This window comes from Heptranchias perlo, chromosome 18, assembly GCF_035084215.1.
Source record: "Heptranchias perlo isolate sHepPer1 chromosome 18, sHepPer1.hap1, whole genome shotgun sequence".
Taxonomy (NCBI): Eukaryota; Metazoa; Chordata; class Chondrichthyes; order Hexanchiformes; family Hexanchidae; genus Heptranchias; species Heptranchias perlo.
In genome coordinates, this window is record NC_090342.1 from 4,651,222 (window position 1) to 4,675,074 (window position 23,853).

The 23,853-nt window shown below is 46.8% G+C and overlaps 1 protein-coding gene across 6 annotated transcripts in view; it reads right to left on the reverse strand.

Moving 5' to 3' along the window:
* Positions 1-17,274, reverse strand: part of LOC137334524 (uncharacterized) — a 156,125-nt gene extending 138,851 nt beyond the window's left edge. For all 6 annotated transcript variants that reach the window (XM_067999256.1, XM_067999257.1, XM_067999255.1 and 3 more), the window contains exon 1: positions 16,861-17,274. In XM_067999256.1, coding sequence (XP_067855357.1) covers positions 16,861-17,112 — 252 coding nt within the window. In that variant the 5' untranslated portion in view covers positions 17,113-17,274. The remainder of the gene's footprint in view (positions 1-16,860) is intronic.
* Positions 17,275-23,853: the final 6,579 nt, after the last annotated feature.

Consider the following 23,853-nt stretch of genomic DNA (forward strand, 5'->3'; position numbering starts at 1 on the left):
TATGTCGGACAAGCAGTGTAACAAATCAGAGTCAGTGGAGGGGTCGAGGGAGGTGGTGGTGATGTAGAGCTGGGTGTCGTCAGCTTACATGTGGAATCTGACGTCGTGTTTTCGGATGATGTCGCCGAGGGGCAGATAAGAAATAGGAGGGGGCCCAGGATAGATCCTTGGGGGACTCCAGAGGTAAAGGTGCGGGAGGAGGAAGAGAAGCCATCGCGGGTGATTCTCTGGCTACGACTGGATAGATAATAATTTGTGACTAGATTTCAGACAGAACACTGAGGCGGAAATGTGACAACCAATAGAATCTGAGATGCAATTTTGACGGAAGTGCCTCAATTCACTCACATTGGTAAGTTCAGCGATTAACTTTCAGTGCAACCAACAGAGGGGAGAAGAGGCGTTCAAAATGATGAGGGGTTTTGATCGAGTAGATAGGGAGAAATTGTTTCCACTGGCAGGAGGGTCGGTAACCAGAGGACACAGATTTAAGATAATTTGCAAAATAACCACAGGGGCGAGGAGGAGAATTTTTTTACACAGCGAGTTGTTATGATCTGGAATGCGCTGCCTGTGAGGGCGGTGGGAGCAGTTTCATTAGTAACTTTCAAAAGGGAATTGGATAAATACTTGAAAAGGAAAAATTTTCAGGGCTATGGGGAAACAGCAGAGGGGAGCGGGCCTAACTGGATAGCTCTTTCAAAGAGCCAGCACAGGCACGAGGGGCCGAATGGATCTCCTTCTGTGCTGTAAGAGTTTACAAAAATTTCTCATGACATCTCCTGTGGGTTCAGTCTCCACTTCAGTTCTTGAACATCTAGGGTGGCGTTTCAGTGCAGTGTCTGAGGGAGTGCTGCACTGTTTGGGTAAAGAGATAAAAAAGGAAGATTTGTGTTTCCATAGCGACTTTCACAATTATCGGACGTCCATAAGCACTTTACAGCCAGCGACGTACTTTTTGAAGTGTAGTTTCTGTTGTAATATTGGAAACGATTGGCTGTAAAGCGCCTTGGGACGTCCTGAGGTCATGAAAGGCGCTGTCGAAATTCAAGTCTTTATTTCTTTCTTTAATCTTCTTGCTTTCTTTTTTTTCTTTCTTGCCTTCTTTTATTTCAAACAGAGTCTCTCCATTTGCAGCAAAGGAGGTTTGAGCACAGTGTAAGCTGCCTGCTAATTAATTGGCAGCTTCATGAATAGTTCGCTGTGTGGCACCAACCCGTTCGTAATCACATCAGAGAATTAACCTCAAGAGAAGCGAGTGGGTCGACGACTATTAAAACTGACCACCTGGGTTTAGTGGGAGTGCAGAGGCAGCAGGCGGCCGCGGTTTTAAAGCTGTAGCGGATGAAACTTGTCTTGGGGGTAATGCGAAATGCTCGCCCGGTTTACACCCCGCTCGATTTACGCTCCGCCCGATTTACCACCCGCCCGATTTACACCCTGCCCGATTTACCACCGGCCCAATTTACCACCCGCCCGATTTACACCCTGCCCGATTTACACCCTGCCCAATTTACCACCCGCCCGATTTACACCCCACCCGATTTACACCCCGTCCAGTTGACACCAAGCCCGATTTACACCCCGCCCGGTTTACACCCCGTCCAGTTTACACCCTGCCCAATTTACCACCCGCCCGATTTACACCCTGCCCAATTTACCACCCGCCCGATTTACACCACACCCGATTTACCACCCGCCCGATTTACACCCTGCCCGATTTACCACCTGCCTGATTTACCACCCGCCCGATTTACACCCTGCCCGATTTACACCCTGCCCGATTTACCACCCGCCCGATTTACCACCCGCCCGATTTACCACCCGCCCGATTTACCACCCGCCCGATTTACCACCCGCCCGATTTACCACCCGCCCGATTTACACCACACCCGATTTACCACCCGCCCGATTTACACCCTGCCCGATTTACACCCTGCCCGATTTACCACCCGCCTGATTTACCACCCGCCCGATTTACACCCTGCCCGATTTACCACCCGCCCGATTTACACCACACCCGATTTACACCCCACCCAATTTACACCCCATCCAGTTGACACCAAGCCCGATTTACACCCCGCCCGGTTTACACCCTGCCCAGTTTACACCCTACACGATTTACACCCCGCCCGATTTACACCCCGCCCGGTTTACACCCTACCCGGTTTACACCCTGCCCAGTTTACACCCTACACGATTTACACCCCGCCTGGTTTACCCCCCACCCGGTTTACCCCCCACCCGGTTTACACCCTGCCCGATTTACACCCTGCCTGATTTACCACCCACCCGGTTTACACACCCCGCCCGGTTTACACACCATCCGATTTACCACCCGCCCGATTTACACCACGCCCGATTTACACCCCGCCCGGTTTACACCCCGTCCAGTTTACACCCAGCCCGATTTACATCCTACCCGATTTACCACCCGCCCGATTTACACCACGCCCTGTTTACACCCCGCCCGATTTACACCCCGCCCGGTTTACACCCCGCCCGATTTACACCCCGCCCGGTTTACACCCCGCCCGATTTACACCCCGCCCGGTTTACACCCCGCCCGATTTACACCCCACCCGATTTACACCCCGCCCATTTTACACCCCGTCCAGTTGACACCAAGCCCGATTTACACCCTACCTGGGTTACACCCTGCCCAGTTTACACCCCACATGATTTACACCCCGCCCGGTTTACACCCCGCCCCGTTTACACCCCGTCCGATTTACCACCCGTCCGGTTTACACACCGTCTGGTTTACACCCCGCCCGGTTTACACCCCGCCCCGTTTACACCCCGTCCGATTTACCACCCGTCCGGTTTACACACCGTCTGGTTTACACCCCGCCCGGTTTACACCCTGCCCCGTTTACACCCCGTCCGATTTACACCCCGCCCGGTTTACAACCCGCCTGGTTTACACACTGTCCGATTTACACCCCGCCCGATTTACACCCCACCCGGTTTACACCCCACCCAATTTACACCCCGCCCGGTTTACCCCCCGCCCGGTTTACACCCCACCCGGTTTACACCCCACCCGGTTTACCCCCCGCTCGGTTTACACCCTGTCCGGTTTACACCCCACCCGGTTTACCCCCCGCTCGGTTTACACCCTGTCCGGTTTACACCCCACCCGGTTTACACCCCGCCCGATTTACACCCCGCCCGGTTTACCCCCTGCCCGGTTTACACCCCGCCCGATTTACACTCCACCCGGTTTACACCCCCCCCCCATTTACACCCCACCTGGTTTACACCCCGCCTGACTGTCTTTTCCAATGACTGCAATGGGCCAAAATAAATTTCACTCCCCCCCCCCCACTCCGCCCCCCCTCGTAATGTCTTTAGATTTGAAAGAAGGAAGGGAAGAGAAAAAGACTTGCATTAATAAAGCACCTTTCATGACCTCAGGACATCCCAAACCTCCTCCAGCCTGACAAGCCCCTTCCCCAAACTCTGCGTTCCTTTGATTACAGCCTCTTGTGCATCCTGCTTCTCACTTTACCCCCTGTTGACGGCCATGCCTTCAGCTGCCTAGGCCTCAGGCAGTGGAATTCCCTCCTTAAACCCCTCCGCCTCTTCACCTTCCTCTCCTCCTTTAAAACGCACTTCACTGACCGAGCTTTTCTGTCACTGCTCCAAATATTTGCCTCTTTGGATTGGCGTCCACTTTTTTTTGGACTGCACCTCTGTTTATCTACGTTAAAGGCACTATTTAAATTGTTCTTCTTCTTCTTGTTGATCCTGCCCCATCTGCCTGTTCAGCTGGACATAAAAGATTCCCATTGCACTGTTCAAAGAAGAGCAGGGAGTCCTGGCAAACATTCTTTCGTTGATGAAACCACCAAAAATTGGTCACTCATCTCATCGCTGTTTGTAAAAGAAAGAACTTGCATCTGTATCGTACCTTTCATGACCTCAAGATGTCCCAAAGCACTTTTCAGCCAAAGTACTTTTGAAGTGTAGTCACTGTTGTAATGAATGAAAGGCAGCAGCGAATTTGCGCACAGCAAGATCCCACAAACAGCAACATGATAAATGACCAGATAATCTGTAGGATCCTGTCGTGTGAAAAATGTCTGCTACATTTGCCTGCGTAACCGTTTAAATGCAATTTGTCGCCCCCTCCCTATCTCTGTAACCTCCTCCAGCCCTACAACACTCCAGAAATTCTGCGTTCCTCCATTTCAGGCCTTTGTGCATCCCTGATTTCCTTCGCCACCCATCTCCACCACCCCCCCCCCCAACATTGGCGGCCGTGCCTTCAGCTGCCTAGGCCCTAAGCTCTGGAATTCCCTCCCTAAACCTCTCTGCCTCTCTAACTGATTCTCCACCTTTAAGACCCTCCTTAAAAACTACCTCTTTGACCAAGCTTTTGGTTGCCTGTCCTAATATCTCCTCACATTACGTCTGATAACGCTCCTGTGAAGCGCCTTGGGACATTTTACTGTGTTAAAGGCACAAGTTGTTGTCGCTGTTGTTGCTGCTGTTGTTGTTGTTGTTGTGTGAAGCCCGCTGGGATGTTTATGAGGTGTGAGAAGGTGCTGCATAAATCAAATCTTTCCTTCTAGGAACAATTGCAGATCTTGATCAAACTTTGGTGAGCGGCCTGAAATTGGCCGACATTTCAACATGCGGTCTCGTAACTGCCGAGGTCAGGAGGCTCACAATTGTTCATTCTCGTGATTGCTCCTTAATTCACACAAATATGGCATTATAAATTAATTATAATCACTGGGGCATAAGTGAATGGTGGCTTGTTAATGGAAGCTGATAAATGAGAGCCAATTAAATACCAAATTGTAGGTACTTAGGAAACAATTACCTTGATGGAACTAATTATCCATTAAAGGCCAAATCAAGTATATTTAGAACAGATACCACACAGGGTGAAGATCTGCAATGACAGATACTATGTTAGAGGAAAATAACAAGTGTAATGTTAATGGAAAGCAGTGTCTAATCAAGCAGGAAGAATCTAAGGCAAAACACAATGGTGCTAGTTAATAAACAAAAGCTTAGAGAATGTTGCCGGTTGAAGATCGGAAAATACATCCTAGTTAACATTTAGGTGATGGCAGATGGCTTGTGATGGGGGTTAATGGTTTCGGGTCCCATACAAAGGCTCACACAAGTGGCTTGACGACTGTTTGTGCTACGGAAAATGAAGGTACCAAAATGATCAGGGGGCAGAGAAGAGAGATGAAAGTTTTATTTGGGAGCCTGTAAGAGACCATTACACCAATGCCTGCAGCTTGTCGCTTCCTGACTGACTATGTTTATGAGTGTAAGGAATCTTACAACACCAGGTTATAGTCCAACTGTTTTATTTGAAAATCACAAGCTTTCGGAGCTTTCCTCCTTCGTCACTCACCTGACGAAGGAGAAAGCTTCCGAAAGCTTGTGATTTTCAAATAAAACAGTTGGACTATAACCTGGCGTTGTAAGATTCCTTACATTTGTCAACCCCAGTCCATCACCGGCATCTCCACATCATGTTTATGATATTTGGTGCACGGTAATTAAATGCAACAGTTCAGCAAAACTAAGCAACAGGAACAAAAGTGAATGAATCTCTTACCATTAGTAAAATTAACTATTTGGAGTCTGTCATTTTACTGATTGTAAATGCACACGTGGCAGAATAATTCTGGAAAGAATTGCAAGTTCTGTTGGGAATGCATGTGATGTGCCTCACAAAACCATTCTTTGTTTTGAAAACTTGTAAGAAAAACTTGCATTTATATAGCACCTTTCATGACCTCAGGTCATCTCAAAGCACTTTACAGCCAATGAAGTACTTTTGAAGTGTAGTCACTGTTGTAACGTTGGAAACCTGACAACCAATTTGCACACAGCAAGCTCCCACAAAAAGCAAAGAGCTAACAAATGGTTAATCTGTTTTAATGATGTTGGCCAGGACACAGGGGAGGACTCCCCAGTTCTTCTTCAAATAGTAGCCATGGGATCTTTTACATCCACCTGAGAGGGCAAACGGTGCCTTGGTTTAACATCTCACCTGAAAGACGGCACCTCCGACAGTGCAGCACTCCCTCAGCCCTCCACTGGGAGTGTCGCCTGGACTATGTGCTCAAATCTCTGGAGTCGGACTTGAATTCACAACCTTCCTGCTCTGATACGACCCTTACTTTATGACCTCGGCATAGTTGCACTACGCAGTTAAGTCTAACGTTGTTGCTATAGACGAGCATCTCTGGTTAGCAACCATACAAGAACAACAACTTGCATTTATATAGCACCTATAGTGATACATCCCAAGGCCCTTCACAGAAGCGTAATCAAACAAAAAGTTGAAACCGAGCCAAAGAAGGAAGTGTTAGGGCAGGTGCTTGGTCAACGAGGTAGGTTTTAAGGAGTGTCTTAAGGGAGGTAGAGAGGCAGAAAGATTTAGGGAGAGAATTCCAGAGCTTAGGGCCTAGAACGCTGAAGGAACGGCCGCCAATAGTGCGCCTCATGACCGCACAGAGTACAGCTGTCTGTTTTGCACCAGTGCGTTGTGAAAAAAGAGACAAACTACTCGACCGATGATAATTATCAATTATAATGACCTGCAGCAGTCACATCACAGGGCATATATGGGTATGGCCAAACTGTTCAGAATCATGCACACTTTGTCCGACCTCATGTAGGAAACGAACAACCTACACCATGTAAGCTTACCGCCTTTCGGCCCATCGTGTCTGTGCCAGCTCTTTGCTGGAGCAATCCAAAACTAATCCCACGGACCTGCTCTGTCCCCTTAGCCCTGTATCTTTCTCTGTGGCAAAGCATTCCATGCTCCAGTGACATAGTACCATAGAAAGCACAGCACAGAAGGAGGCCATTCAGCCCATCTTGCCTGTGCTGGCTCTTTGAAAGAGCTATCCGATTTGTCCCATTCCCCTGCTCTTTTCCCATAGCCCTGTAAACTTTTTCCCTTCAAGTATTTATCCAATTCCCTTTCGAAACTTACTATTGAATCTGTTTCCACCACCCTTTCAGGCAGCGCATTCCAGATCATTACGTGCGTAAAAAAATGTTTCCTCATGTCACCTCTGGCTCTTTTGCTGATCTCTGTAATTCCTTCTCATTCTCTTAGCGACAAATCTTAAATTGATGGCTCTTCATTACTGACTCCCCAACCAGACCAAATGGTCTTTCCCCACTCAGCCTATTAAAACCTGTCATAATTTTAAAAACCTCCATTGAATCTATGCGTACAGCAAGGTCCCACAAGTGGCAATGCGATAATGAGCAGATCATCTGTTTATGTCAGTTGAGGGATAAATATTGGTCATCCGACAGAGCAGCACCTCTGAAAGACAGTGCTTCCAACACTGCTGCACTCCCTCAGTACTGCACTGGAGTGTCAGCCTGGATTATGGGCTCAAGTCTCTGGAGTGGGAGTAATGAGTCTGGCAGTAGATATTCATGTGACCACTTCTGTATCACTGTCGTTTGTGTCTCATTATAATACCCGCCTATATGAGCATGGACTTCCAGCAGGAAATCACAGAAGTGCCCAAATACCTATCCGCCCAACTTTCCTTTCCCACCCACTCCCAAAACCTTGCAGAATGACAGAGAAAAATCTGGCCCCAATATTTTTAAGCCTTTGTGGGTGATTACAAATATTTGTTTTTTTTAATGTATATTGTCTTGCTTGTTGGTCTTTTGGATCTATGTAATCCTAGTTCTGCTAAATAAATTCAACTGGCAGTCTTAGCCTGAATGATACAATCAATCGGCGTGGTGTTTTCGGCGAGGACAAGGAATGCATGGTGGGTAGCTGTGAATTCTTCAATGTAACATATCTTAGTAAAAGGATAATCATTAATCCTGTGGCATCCCCATTCACAGAGCACACAGGGGTTTTGTTTCTGATCATAGGAGATGTGGGTTGCCTATAGAAGCTTAATTTTGCTTTGAACTTGAATAAATGGAGCTGGGAGAAAGCCCACATTATAACAGCACTTGGAACTATTTTTTAAACATAAGTAGTAATTACTATTGCCATTTTGAATAATTGCACTCCCATGCTTATAATCAGCTCTGAAAGAAGGTCTATGTCTGTCTCGTTTTATTAGTTCCCGTGCACTTGTGTTCTGTCACTGATAATGCAAGTACCTTGCATATTCACTTATGCATTTTACAGCACTAATGAGAGATGCTTCAGACTAAATGAGAGATTCTACTTCAGGTTTTTAATCCATGCACAAGCCTTTGTTGTCTTAACAATCTACAGACCCTGCATTATTCTTGGGTCTGTGTTTTTTCAACTCATCTTTTGAATTAAATAGCAATAGCTATCACGTGCAAGAGGAACAAAGAAGCAAAAATACAAATAAATGAAAATAAGATTCAGTAAAATAAAGAAATAGCAATAGAGACTTGAGCACAAAATCTAGGCAGACGTTTCAGTGCAATACTGAGGGAGTGCTGCACTGTCAGAGGTGCCGTCTTTCGGATGAGACTTCAAACCGAGGCTCCATCTGCCCTCTCAGTTGAATGTAAAAGATCCCATGGCCACCATTGCGAAGAAGAGCAGGGGAGTTCTCCCCTGGTGTCCCGGCCAATATTTATCCCTCAACCAACACCACTAAAACAGATTATCTGGTCATTATCACATTGCTGTTTGTGGGAACTTGCTGTGCGCAAATTGGCTGCTGCGTTCCCCTACATTATAACAGTGACTGCACTTCAAAAGTACTTCATTGGCTACAAAGCACTTTGATCGTGAGGTCGTGAAAGGCGCTATATAAATGCAAGTTCTTTCTTTCCTTCTTTCACAAGAACAAACTTGAGTACAAGTTCGTAACTGCCGAACACATCAGAAAAGATTAAGCCCATCAACAGTAAGGTTGAAAGATCATTTGAACTAAGACAAATTGTGCAGTTTGCATTAGGGAAAGTCTTGGACTTCAGGGGGGTAATTTTAACCCCCAAGAGCGTGTGGGTTGAGGGCGGGTGGACAGTAAAAATAGTGGATTTTTGGAGCGTGACCACATTCCGGCTCCAACTCGCCCGCTTCCGGGTTTAACCCAGGCGCGTTTGGATACGCACGCAACAGACACCCGAAAGTCCCACCCCCACTTAAAGCCGGTGGGCCGATTCTTAAAGGGGCAATGCACCTCATTGCAATAGTTGAGGTACTTAATTTTTTGGGTATTACAAAAGTAAAACAACTTTAACCTTACCTGTTCGGGTTTCCCATCGCTTCCGCTTCATGTCAGGTTAAAGCAGGTGGGAAGGACCAGATCCATGAGGTGAGGGCCTTTATTGCACTGCTTGTGGGCCCGGAGGAGCAGGAGTGCTTCATCCAGGACCAACAAACTCCTCTGGCTGACAGGGCCCCCGGAAACGGCCGATTCACCCTTCCCCACTCCCCCGATCCCCTCCTGCCATCAGCCACCCACCCCCCCGCCATGTCTTCCACAGCCCATGTTCCCACCCTCCCTCTCCTCTGATCCCAGGCCTTCCCGCCCAACAGCCAGCCAGCCTGTCAATCGGGACGTGAAGCCCGGAAGTAAAATGTTTCGACCTCATTAAGGTTGCGATCGCAGATTGTGACCCGCCAACTTACCTTCCGGGTTTCGCAGCCGATTATCTTCCACACGCCCACCAGTCCCTTCCCACCGCCATGTTAAAATCATGCCCCAGGTGTTCAAAGACAATTGCGAATCATGCAGAAGGGAGGATACAAATCAGAGGTAAATGGGCAAAGAATAAAACAAGGAAAGGATGGGGCAAGTACAGGGGACACCGTTCCCCATGGGGAGGGAGCAACATAGAGGCTGCAGAACCATGAACTCGAGTCCCTGAGCAAAGACAAGAATCAGCTGACAACACGAGGATTAGAACCACTCACTCATCCTCATGCAAAACAATTCAAAAGAGAGGGGCCACGCTCAGATACATTTAGTCCGAACCAGGCAAAATAAATACATCACTCTCTCTGACTGAACCATTTTATAGCTCAGGACGTCCCAAAGCGTTTAACAGCCAACGAAGTACTTTTTGAAGCGTAGTCACTGTTGTAATGCAGGGAAACGGGCCATGGGTACAGTAGCATAGTGGTCATATTACTGGACTAGTAATCCAGAGGCCTAGATTAATAATCGGGAGTCATGAGTTCAAATCCCGCCACGGCAGCTGGGGAATTTAAATTCAATTAATTAAATAAAAAATCTGGAATTAAAAAAACTAGTACCAGTAACGGTGGCCATGAAGCTACCGGATTGTCGTAAAAACCTATCTGGTTCACTAATGTCCTTTAGGGAAGGAAACCTGCTGTCCTTACCCGGTCTGGCCTATATGTGACTCCAGACCCACAGCAATGTGGTTGATTCTTAATTGCCCTCTGAAATGGCCAAGCAAGCCACTCAGTTGTACAATCTCGCTCAAGAAGGCGACTCACCACCACCTTCTCAAGGGCAATTAGGGATGGGCAATAAATGCCGGCCTCGCCAGCGTATGCCCACATCCCATGAACGAATAAAAAAAAAACGCAGCAGCCAATTTGCTCACAGCAAGGTCCTATAAACAGCATTGTGATCAATGACCCAATAATCTGCTCCTCCCGTTTCCACACACGGGTAAGTTTGGGAGCCTTCCCGTCAGCTAGCGTCATGTTGCACTGTGCGAGTTCAGCATGTGATGAGGGAGGCGCTGGGGCATTTGTAAACCTACAACGGGTTCTGCAAGAAGCGCAGGTCCCTAATTTACATAAATTATTCTTGACTTGTAATGTTGCCGCCAACAGGACCTCCTCCACCAATATGACGGGTGGCACACCTCTGGCCAGAAATGCGCGAGCTCTTCCTGCCCGTCATACTGGGGGCTGAGTCGATCGATTAGACCCCAATAAACGGCCAAATTTATGGGCCAACGGAACCCCAATGTGGATGGGCCATATAAGGCGCCCGCCAGGCACCTGGGCCAGCTATTTCGAGGCCCCCACCAAAATGGCGGCAGCTAGGGCGTTAGCGGGGACGGTGGAGTAAGTGCCACACCGTGATTTTCATCGCGCCGTTGCCCCACTCCCGCCCAGTGGTGAAGGTGGCAATCGGCCCAATGATCCGTGCACACTCACGGGAATGATGACAGCAAGCCGCTCATCACATCTGCCCAGAGAACTATCGTAAACTTAACTCACAAATAAAGAGCAAACAAAAAATTATGCATTGCAAAGAAGTGTGTGATCCTGTAGGTTGTGATATAGGAACATGGGAATTGCTAGACAAAGAAAGACCAAGGCCACGGGAACATAGGAACAGGAGGAGGCCATTCAGCCCCTCGAGTCTGTTCCGCCATTCAATTAGATCGTGGCTGATCTGTATCTTAACTCCATTTATCCGCCTTGGTTCCCTATCCCATAATAGCCTTACCTAACAAAAATCTATCAATCGCAGTTTTGAAATTTTCAATTGATCCCCAGCCTCAACAGCTTTTTGGGGGAGAGAGTTCCAGATTTTCTTTTTATTCATTCATGGGATGTGGGCGTCGCTGGCGAGGCCGGCATTTATTGCCCATCCCCAATTGCCCCGAGAAGATGGTGGTGAGCTGCCTTCTTGAACCGCTGCAGTCCGTGTGGTGAAGGTTCTCCCACAGTGCTGTTAGGGGGGGAGTTCCAGGATTTTGATCCAGCGACGATGGAAGGAACGGCCGATATATTTCCAAGTCGGGATGGTGTGTGACTTGGAGGGGAACACGCAGGTGGTGGTGTTTGCATGCGCCTGCTGCCCTTATGATGGAGATCGCGGGTTTGGGAGGTGCTGTCGAAGAAGCCTTGGTGAGTTGCTGCAGTGAATCTTGTAGATGGTACACACTGCAGCCACCGTGCGCCAGTGGTGAAGGGAGTGAATGTTTAAGGTGGTGGATGGGATGCCAATCAAGCGGGCTGCTTTGTCCTGGATGGTGTCGAGCTTCTTGAGTGTTGTTGGAGCTGCACTCATCCAGGCAAGTGGAGAGTATTCCATCACACTCCTGACTTGTGCCTTGTAGATGGTGGAAAGGCTTTGGGGAGTCAGGAGGTGAGTCACTCGCTGCAGAATACCCACCCTCTGACCTGCTCTTGTAACCACAGTATTCATGTGACTGGTCCATTTTAGTTTCTGGTCAATAGTGACCCCCAGGATGTTGATGGTGGGGGATTCGGCGATGGTAATGCCGTTGAATGTCAAGGGGAGGTGGTTAGACTCTCTCTTGTTGGAGATGGTCATCACCTGGCATTTGTCTGGCGCGAATGTTACTTGCCACTTATCAGCCCAAGCCTGGATGTTGTCCAGGTCTTGCTGCATGCGGGCTCGGACTGCTTCATTATCTGAGGGGTTATGAATGGAACTGAACACTGTGCAATCATCTGCGAACATCCCCACTCCTGACCTTATGATGGAGGGAAGGTCATTGATGAAGCAGCTGAAGATGGTTGGGCCTAGGACACTGCCCTGAGGAACTCCTGCAGCAATGTCCTGGGGCTGAGATGATTGGTCTCCAACAACCACTAACATCTTCCTTTGTGTTAGGTATGACTCCAGCCACTGGAGAGTTTTCCCCCTGATTCCCATTGACGTCAATTTTACTAGGGCTCCTTGGTGCCACACTCGGTCAAATGCTGCCTTGATGTCAAGGGCAGTCACTCTCACCTCACCTCTGGAATTCAGCTCTTTTGTCCATGTTTGGACCAAGGCTATAATGAGGTCTGGAGCCGAGCGGTCCTGGTGGAACCCAAACTGAGCACCAGTGAGCAGGTTATTGGTGAGTAAGTGCTGCTTGATAGCACTGTCGACTACACCTTCCATCACTTTGCTGATGGTTGAAAATAGATTGATGGGGTAATTGGCCGGATTGGATGTGTCCTGCTTTTTTTGGATAGGACATACCTGGGCAATTTTCCACTTTGTCGGATAGATGCCATTGTTGTAGCTGTACTGGAACAGCTTGGCTAGAGACGCGGCTAGTTCTGGAGCACAAGTCTCCAGCACTACAGCCGGGATGTTGTCGGGACCCATAGCCTTTGCTGTATCCAGTGCACTCAGCCGTTTCTTGATATCACGTGGAGTGAATCGAATTGGCTGAAGACTGGCTTCTGTGATGGTGGAGATCTGGGGATTTATAAGTATTTCCACTCCCCTTTGTGTGAAGAAGTGTTTCCTGACATCACCCTTGAATGGCTTAGCTCTTATTTTAAGGTTATGCCCCCTTGTCCTGGACACCACACCAGAGGAAATAGTTTCTCTCTATCGACCCTATCAACTCCATTAATCATCTTAAACACCTCAATTAGATCACCCCTTAATCTTCTATACTTGATAGTACACACACCATGCTCGACACAACAGTAGGTCCAACTAGTTCGCCTTCTACCATCCTGGTAGTCACACGATACAACAATAATGGAGTTGTTGACTAATTATGGCAATCAATCTCTATCAATGAGTCTACAACCAATCCATTCATGGCGTGAGGAAAACCCCCAGTGGTGGAAAGCTTTGGGAACCATTGGTCCAAAGTCACCTGTTCCTCCCAAGCATTGATACACTTACCACATGTCACGTCTCAAATTACTCATATACTCTATGCCAAAATGTTATTTTCTGAAAGAAATCTCGATAATTTGCATATAAACGAACCCTCAGTGACAAAGACCTAGATTCATAGAAACTGCATTACAGAAGGAGGCCGTTCAGCCCATCACGCCTGCACTGGTGCTAGCTCTTTAACTAGGGCCATCTAACTCTAGTCCCATTTCCCTGCCCTTCCCTCTATCCTTTCACATTCTTCCTTTTCAAATACTTTCAAAACAATGTGGCGGGCTTTATTAATTGGCTGGAAAAAAGACGTTTCAAGACAATTTTCAGCCAGTCAGAAACAGATTTTTTTTTATCATGGTGACTGTGACACGGTAAATGGGCAATAAGGCAATGGAGGCACAACAAAGCAGATGGTAACTTGATGTATATCATGACCATCAATACATTCCCAAGGGATGGCTAAGTGGTGGTGCTCTTACCTTTGAGGTAGGAGGTTGTGGGTTTAAGCTCCACTACAGACTTGACTATGTATTCTAAGCTGGCACTGTGGTGCACTACTGACAGAGTGTTGGAGGTGTTACCTGCCGGATCAGATGTTTAACAGATCCAGTTAATTAATTACTTGTTTGTGGTGTTTTTTGTTGGTTGCATTAACGTGATGATGTTTTGACCGCCATTTTTGCCTCAACCACCAAAAACAGATGATCTGATCATTCATCTCTCTCATTGCTGTCCGTGGGACCTTACTGGGGCTGATTTTAACTGTTCCCGCCAGGCGGCAGCGGGTCACTAGCCCGTTGTACACCCGTTGAAGTCCATGGAAAGCGTAATCGGACATGGTGTCAAGTGAGCCTCGAAGCTCTGCCTCCTGATACTCGCCCGGCGGGAACGGATAAAATCAACCCCACCTTGCGCAAATTGGCTGCTGCATTTGCCTGTAAAACAATGACCGCACTTCCAAAAAGTAATTAATTGGCTGTGAAGCACTTTGAGACGTCCAGAGGATTGAAAGGCCCCATATAAACACGGGTTCCTGACGAAATATTTTCTGGGGTGCTTTACTCAATATTTGAGATCCATCGAGCGTCTCAGGGAGCCTCCTTACATATTACATAGAATTTACAGCACACAAACAGGCCATTCGGCCCAACTTATTCATGTCCCACACCTCAAATATCAAGTGATTCTCAATCCTCACAACATGAGAGGTGAAAAAATCAGGCCCAAAAAAATTCCCCCCAGAACCAGATCAACAACAACAACAACAACAACAACTTGCATTTATATAGCGCCTTTAATGCAGTAAAACATCCCAATGTGCTTCACAGGAACGATTATCAATCAAAATTTGACTCCAAGCCATGTAAGTAGATATTAGGACAGGTGGTCAAAGAGGGAGATTTTAAGGAGGAGAGAGAGAGGGAGAGAGGCGGAGAGGTTTATGGAGGGAATTTCGCAGCTTAGGGCCAGCTAAAGGCACGGCCGCCAATGGTGGAGTGGTGGAAATTGGGATACGCAAGAGGCCAGAATTGGAGGAGCGCAGAGATCTCGGAGGGTTGTCGGGCTGGAGGAGGTTACAGAGATAGGGAGCGGGCGAGGCCAGGGAGGGATTTGAAAACAAGGATGAGAATTTTAAAATCCAGACGTTGCCGGACCGGGAGCCGATGTAGTTTCAGCGAGCACAGGGGGCGATGGGAGAACGGGACTTGGTGCGAGTTAGGATACGGGCAGCAGAGTTTTGGATGAGCTCAAGTTTATGGAAGGTGGAAGATGGGAGGCCGGCAAGGGTTAATGTAGTGACAATGCCCCTTTAACACAACGGCAAAACAATAACTTTTTTTTTGTGTCGTTTAGAGTCAGTGAATGAGCCTGTGAGCTGCAAAGAATGCATGAAATGTAAGACCCATATGGCTAGATTCACTGTGATCTGGAGACACTGCCAGACAGGTCCCGCCCTCCCCCTCATGAGTGCGTGCCTTTTTTTTAATGAAAGACCGCTTGATATACAGCGCACCAAACAGAACTTTCTCTGGCACGCTTTTGTCTCAGAATCGAGGATGTTCCATTCGGAGCACTGGAAAATTTATGAAGTATTTTCTGCGCTGTTCTCCTCAATATGTGAGGTCCGCTGATTAACTGCTCTGAGTGAAAACCTGTCAGGGATGTTCTCCACCGCTAAAGCTAAGAATCACTGGCAGTGGGGCAATGAATCAGCGAGACCACAAATGAGCCTTCATCGTTCGCTCTACCTTTTCAGTTCAAGACAAAGGTCTCTCCTTTCCTTCTGGCCAATAACACCAGCAGTAAAACTAAGGCCTTTTCAAAAACAAATGTAAGCAAGAAAATTCAATTGTCTTTAATTAAGTTCTTCCAGAGAGGGACTGAGCATTGTGGCCAGGTCGAGGTTATCAGGGGTCAGATGACTAACAATGAGTTTCTGACCTCAAAACAAACTCTAAATGGTGATGGAATCCCTGCTGGCAGCAATGGTTTTCTACGTTTGCCCTGGTGTCTTTCAGCTTTAATTTGATAGCAATCAGCACAGTACGGATATTTAGCTTCAGACAAGAAGGGGTTGAATAAATGTTATGTTACAGATTGTTGAACCGGCCCTGAAAAGAGGTTAAGATAAAAAGAAGAAAAAAAGCACAGAAAAAGGAAAAGTTGTACTCACTGAACATCTCCCATACAATGGCCACGGCCTCATTCATAACCATAAATAACTTACAAACTACTTAGCATTCATTTCAAAGTCGCACAGATGTGTGCTCTTTCGCCTAAAGGTACCTTCTGGACCTGGGCTACACTGCCCCCCACACACACAGTCCAGTCGCAAAACATGGTGTCAAGTCCCATTCACTCATCACCCCCTGTGCTCGCTGACCCACATCGGCCCCCGATCCGGCACCGGCACAATTTTAAAATTCTCGTCCTTGTTTTCAAATCCCTCCATGGCCTCGCCCCCTCCCTATCTCTGTAGCCACCTCCAGCCCTACAACCCTCCGAGATCTCTGCGCTCCTCCAATTCTGGCCTCTTGCCAATCCCCGATTTTCACTGCTCCACCATGGCCGTGCCTTCAGCTGCCTAGGCCCTAAGCTCTGGAATTCCCTCCCTAAACCTCTCCGCCTCTCTCTCTCCTCCTTTAAGACGCTCCTTAAAACCTACCTCTTTGACCAAGCTTTTGGTCACTTGTCCTAATATCGCCTTATGTGGCTCAGTGTCAAATTTTGTCTAATAACGCTGCTGAGAAGCTCTTTGGGATGTTTTTACTACGTTAAAGGTGTTGTATCAATGCAAGTTGTTGTCATGGCTCCTTACCTTGGAAACGGGCATCTTTATTGCGTCGTAGCTGAGCTGTTTAAAACTTCTTCCTCGTGAGGGCGGGCAGGGTTGCTTCAAGTGTTGGTCCCCCCAATTCCACACCTCGTTTCTCACCTGCCCCGGATTGAGAAGCAGCTGGGACCTGCCCCACACCAATCGATTTAACCCTCCCGTCTTGGTGTTGGCTCTGTCGCTCTGGGTCCAGGGATGGAGGGAGGGCGACGGACTCCCTGAAGCAAACTGTTTCATCTCAGTGTCCCGCACGGGGGTGGAGCAGACTTTTGGAGAAATGTTGGGGCAATTTTTCTTTTATAAGAGATCAAGAAACGAAAAAGGGAAGAGACAGAGTGCGAAAAGTGAGCTCATGATCCGACTGACCCATGCAGTGTGCAATGTTATTCAGGTGGGCGACAGAGCGATCACCCACCCAGAACACTGCAAATATCTGCGCTGCGTGTTCTTAGATCAGTCTGTAAATGTTAAACTGGAGTGGAATGCAGATTTTCCACAAGAGTCAACTAGCTGGGAACTGAACCACCGCAGAATGTAATATTAAAATGGGCCTCATAACAGGAAATGCCCCATTATACAGCATGTAGTTTTATAAGGGGGTAAAGAAAGAACGAATAATTCGCATTTATATAGCACCTTTCACAACCTCAGGATGTCTCAAAGTGCTTCACAGCCAATAAAGTATTTTAGAAGTGTAGTCACTGTTGTAATGTAAGGACATGTGGCAGCCAATTTGCTCACAGCAAGGTCCCACAAACAGCAATGTGATGATGACCAGATAATCTGTTTTGGTGATGTTGGTTGAGGGATAAATATTGACCAGGAAGAACTCCCCTGTTCTTCTTCGAAATAATGCCATGGGATCTTTTACATCCATCTGAGGTGGCAGATGGGGCCTCGGTTTAAAGTCTCATCTAAAAGACGGCACCTCCGACAGTGCAGCACTCCCTCAGTACTGCACCGAGAGCGTCAGCTTAGATTTTTGTTCTTAAATCTCTGGCATGGGGACTCGAACCCACAACCTTCTGACTCAGAGGCAAGAGTGCCTTTAATCCAGGGTTTTCGAGTTTCCTATATTACAACAGTGACTACACTTCAAGAGTAAATTCATCGGCTGTGAAGCGCTGTGGGACGTCCTGAGGTCGCGAAAGGCGCTATATAAATGCAAGCCCTTTCTTTTCTATTGCAACATCTCTCCCAAACCACTCCAGCAAACATGGCCATCAGTACTTTCCATGGCTTTCTGCGGAGGTAAGTAATCCGGCTGAGAGAGGTAGACAGTCCCAATATGGGGCTAGTTCAGGGAAAGGAAAGGCCAGTGCTGAAGTATAGGCGTTAGAATGACAAGTGATTGGGGAGGAGCATGGCTAACGGGTGGGTCTTTATTCACCCTTCTTTTTGTACGTTCTCAGTAACAAACCAAAGCGAATAGAACACGAGAAGAAAATCGTCACAAATCAAACCGAAACTGTAATTATGATGATGGTTGTCAATAAGTCGGGCAAAGAAAGGAGAACAAGGTAATGGAATTGGCCAAAGAGAACATGAGAAAGAAACACACAGATACAGATGTCAGATAGGAAACAAGAAGCAGGATTGTTCTACAGGGAAGCTGACTGAGATCAGTGCCTTTGGAAGAGACCAACTTGTGACTTCAAAGGAGCAACATAACAATTCAAACAAAATACAGCAGATTCTGAGGGTCAGCAACTAACCAGCCTCCCCCTGTAACATCACAGGCCTCGACTGTTGCCAAGGCAGTACAGATCTCGATCAATATGCATGTTTGTTTTTCACATCTCATCACAGGCGCTCTTTTTGCTCAGCGCCCAGAACTGTAACGCGAAATTTTTTAAAAAAATCTTTTAGGAGTGACCTCCATTTAAACGCAAATACCCACAAAACAGAACACGGGACCCGAGCAGGTCATGGGTCAACCTCCCAATCATTGAGACACTTGCTCCATTGGACCCTGTCCTTTGCGTCCGAGGTCAAAGCCAAGACCTCTGCAGAGTGTCCCTCGTAAAGAATTAACAAGTGTGACCATTGCTTGTCCCTCCCCCCATAAACCCCAGCTCTTGCCATTTGAATGCTGTAAATAGAGACATCTGGACTAAGGCCTTTCACATCAGCAATTGAAAGTGAACATGGATCAAGTTCTGGCCTGCTGTATTCATAAATCTTAAGGCCTAATTGCATTAAAGGGGAGTCTAAGGGGCAATGCTATGGAAACAGCACAGCCTATCAGCCGTTCCGATCAAATTGTTACGATGAGTGTTTGTTTTTTTTTCCCTTCGGTGGTGAGGATTTTAAGTTCTGCCCTGCTCATTATCTCGAAAACTTCCCAATAGTAAAATATTAACAAGCTCTTTTTTCAACAAAAAAAAACTGGAGTAACCATTGGCAACAACGCTGCCGCACAGTGTATGTCTATCCAATGACCACTAGCAGTAAAGTCCATGAATGCTGGAGCTGTAATTATTGCCGTTTGTCCAACATTTCCTTATTCCTAACGTTGCCTCCGATTGTGAAGCTTCTCTTTTCTCTGTGCGGGTCCTGGCAGTGGTGTAAAATAAAAGTTGAAACAGTGAAAGTAAAAAAAAGAGAGAAACAAGGGAAAGTAGAAAAAAAGAAGAGGTGAGAGGCAGAGGAGAAGATATAATATATTTTTTAAGTATTCGGTTGAGTTGAAGAACGAAGAAAGAACTTGCATTTATATAACACCTTTCACAACCTCAGGACATCCCATAGCGCTTTACAGCCAATGAAGTACTTTTGAAGTGTGGACTCTGTTGTAATGTAGGGAAACACGGCAGCCAATTTACACACAGCAAGATCCCACAAACAGCAATGTGATAATGACCAGATCACCTGTTTTAGTGATGTTGGTTGAGGGATAAATATTGACCAGGACACCGGGGAGAACTCCCCTGCTCTTCGTTGAAATAGTGCCATGGGATCTTTAACATCCACCTGAGAGGGCAGACGGGGCCCCAGTTTAACATATTATCCAAAAGACGACACCTCCAACAGGTTATAGTAATAAAGCTGGATAATACTTACCTGGATAATACTTACCTGAATGATACTTACCTGAATGATACTTACCTGAATGATACTTACCTGAATGATACTTACCTGGATAATACTTATCTGAATGATACTTACCTGAATAATACTTACCTGAATAACACTTACCTGAATGATACGTACCTGGATAATACTTACCTGAATGATACTTACCTGAATGATACTTACCTGAATAATACTTACCTGAATAACACTTACCTGAATGATACGTACCTGGATAATACTTACCTGAATGATACTTACCTGAATGATACTTACCTGAATGATACGTACCTGGATAATACTTACCTGAATGATACTTACCTGAATGATACTTACCTGAATAATACTTACCTGAATGATACGTACCTGGATAATACTTACCTGAATAACACTTACCTATCTACAATATATCAGAAGTTATGCATGTAGCTCACTTTCTCTGAGACATCCCCGGCTCCATCTCCAATATAGTTGGCTGTCTTGGAATTTTAAAAAAATGAAGCCTGTGGCCTGATGTTACCTTCTTTCTCCCTACTGCCAAACCCCCACCTCCCACCCCCAGCCATAATTACATTCACCTTTGTCATAACTGGATCCCAACCCCCAACACGACCTAATCCCAACCCTCTAATCCCAAAGCCCCAGCACCACAGTGAATAAAGAGGTGTTCCTGCCCCCTGCTGGGAACCAGATTGAAATTCTTTGAGTGCTTTCCGTTCCTCTCTGTGTACAAGTTACTTTTCTACGTCACACTGCAAAGAAAAGCATTAAAAAATGGAAAAGAATTTCGAGAGCAACAGAAAGCATCTTATTGACAGGGGAGCCAGAATCTTTGTACCTTCTGATTCGCATTAGCAATCACAGAAAAACAGAAAATAGTCAGTAACTTTATACTGGCTGCTTCCGACCTGCAGCCTGAAACTTACAAACATTGTTCCAATCTGCACAATTCCCTGATGATGCAAATAAACTTTAATTGATCAGACACTTAACAAAAATTGGACCTTGTGGCCTAATTAACATATTCAAGGCGCCCAAAGCCTGTTTTAGGCGTCAGTACGGGACATAAAAAATGGTCCCCATGAATTTAACAACGTGCCCAGAGCCTGCACAGATTGGGCACAGACCATCCCACTGCTAAATTGGTATTCGCTGCACCTGTTTTTTGGTAACATAAGTTATGTGGAGAGACTGGAGAAGCTGGGATTGTTCTCCTTGGAACAGAGAAGGTTAAGGGGAAATTATGGGGGGTTTTGATAGGGTAAATAAGGAGAAATTTTTTCCAGTGGCAGGGAGGGTCAGTAACCAGAGGACACAGATTTAAGGTAATTGGCAAAAGAACCAGAGGGGAGATGAGGAGAATTTTTTTTATGCAGCGAGTTGTTATGATCTGGAATGCACTGCCTGAAAGGGCGGTGGAAGCAGATTCGATAATAACTGGATAAATACTTGAAGGGGAAAAATTTGCAGGGCTCTGGGGAAAGAGCAGGCGGGAGTAGGAATAATTGGATAGCTCTTTCAAAGAGCCGGCACAGGCATGATGGGCCGAGTGGCCTCCTTTTGTGTAAGGTTCTATCATTCTATGGTATCTACTCCTTGGTCTTAAGGGCAGAGGCCAGATTAGCAGCCAAACATCACAACTATGTTTCAAGATTACCTGGGACCGCCATTTCTCACTGTGAGATTAGAGGATTGTTGAGCATTAATCCTCACGAGCTGTAATCTTAAAAAAAACAAGTAGCTCAGGGAGCACAGGATTTGCTCGAGAAGCCCCGAGTCTAAAAGTTGTGAAGACTCTCCTGTTCCCTCACTGGTAAGATCCAGCTGCATGAAAGGAGATAACAATGTCCATTCCAACTTCACTCCTCACCAGCTCATGCTCTGGAAAAATCAGAAAGGATAAGGGAATGGAGTTCCATTTATCATCACTCACAGGTCCATGGCAGTTTTTTTCATTCATTCTCGCCGATGTGGGTGCTGCTGGCAAGGCTGGCATTTATTGCCCATCCCTAGGTGCCCTGAGAAGGTGGTGGTGGGCCTTCTTCATGAGCAGTTTGATAACTGAGTGGCTTGTTGGGAATGGAGTCACATGTAGGCCCAGACCGGGTAAGGACAGCAGGTTTCCTTCCCTAAAGTTTATAGAAGCACTTTAGACTGAGGCTGCAGGTTTAAAGACACACTCCCCTCCTTCACACACACACACACACGCTCACACTCACACGCACACACTCACACACACTCAGTCACACACACACACACTCACACACGTGCACACACTCACACATGCACTCACTCACAATCAGTCACACACACACTCACACTCAGTCACACACACACTCACACTCACACTCACTCACATTCATGCTGTAAGGAAACAGGCATTATTTGTACACCAGAGTCACAGTTTCGAAGCCACACAGCCATCACATTGTACAGGGATTCTTTCTCACTCTGTCAGGGTCACTGATGGAAGCAGTGTGGAGGTCAATGATTCACACTGTGGGGACAATGAGCCTCTGTCTATGTGCCAGGGTCACAGCACTCAGGTGCTTGCTAAAGTTGTATTGATGATGTCAATTGAGATGTGCCACTGAGAACTCATGTAAGCATGGCTCACTTCACCAAACTCACACTCGGGAACATTAGGCCGGAATTTCCTGAAAACCTGGGCCGAAAACTTGCACATCCCCCGACTTCTTCACCCCACCATTGGTGACCGTGTCTTCAGCTGCCCAGGCCCTAAGCTCTGGAATTCCCTTCTTAAACCTCTCCGCCTCTCTACCTCTCTCTCCTCTTTTAAGACGCTCCTTAAAACCTACCTCTTTGACCAAGCTTTTGGTCACCTGTCCTAATATCTGTACATGGTTCGGTGTCAAATTATGTCTGATTACTCCTGTGAAGCGCCTTGGGATGTTTTACTACGTTAAAGGCGCTATATAAATGCAAGTAGTTGTTGTTGTTGATACAACGATGTAAGTACCGATTTACAGCTTGAAAGATCGAGGAATTTTGGGCGTTAGTGGCTTACACCTGATTTTGAGCTACGCCCAAATTTCCTCAATCTTTTACACTGATTCTGCAAACCCACCTCCGATCATTAACGTAGCCCCCCTCCCCCACCCCGCAACCATGCAAAAGTGCAGCTCATGCGAATTTCCTGAAATTACGCTTCTTCTGAACAGGATGTAAATTTTCACCTTTAGACACACCAGGATCGAGTCACATTTCTGGTGTTTTATGGTGATTTTTTTTAAGTGATTTTTTTATTTTTCCTCACAGTAACCTACGATGTATTTTCTGTATCTTTCAATGCATTTTATTGGCATTAGAATGATTTTCATTAAAAATTCAATGGATTTACCATTGCTGAATCCTCCACCATTAACATCTTGGGGGTCACCATTGACCAGAAACTCAACCTGACCATCTATATAAATGCTGTGGCTACTGGAGCAGGTCAGAGGCTGGATATTCTGCAGTGAGTGGCTCACCTCCTGACTCCCCACCATCTACAAGGCACAAGTCAGGAGTGCGATGGAATACTCTCTACTTGCCTGGATGAGTGCAGCTCCAACAACACTCGAGAAGCTCGAAACCATCCAGGACAAAGCAGCCCGCTTGATTGGCACCCCATCCACCACCCTAAACATTCACTCCCTTCACCACCGGCGCACTGTGGCTGCAGTGTGTACCATCTACAGGATGCACTGCAGCAACTCGCCAAGGCTTGTGTGACAGCACCTCCCAAACTCGCAAACTCCACCACCTAGAAGGACCAGGGCAGCAGGCGCATGGGAACAACATCACCTCCAAGTTCCCCTCCAAATCACACACCATCCTGACTTGGACATATATTGGCCGCTCCTTAATCGTCAAAAGGGTCAAAATCCTGGAACTCCCGGCCTG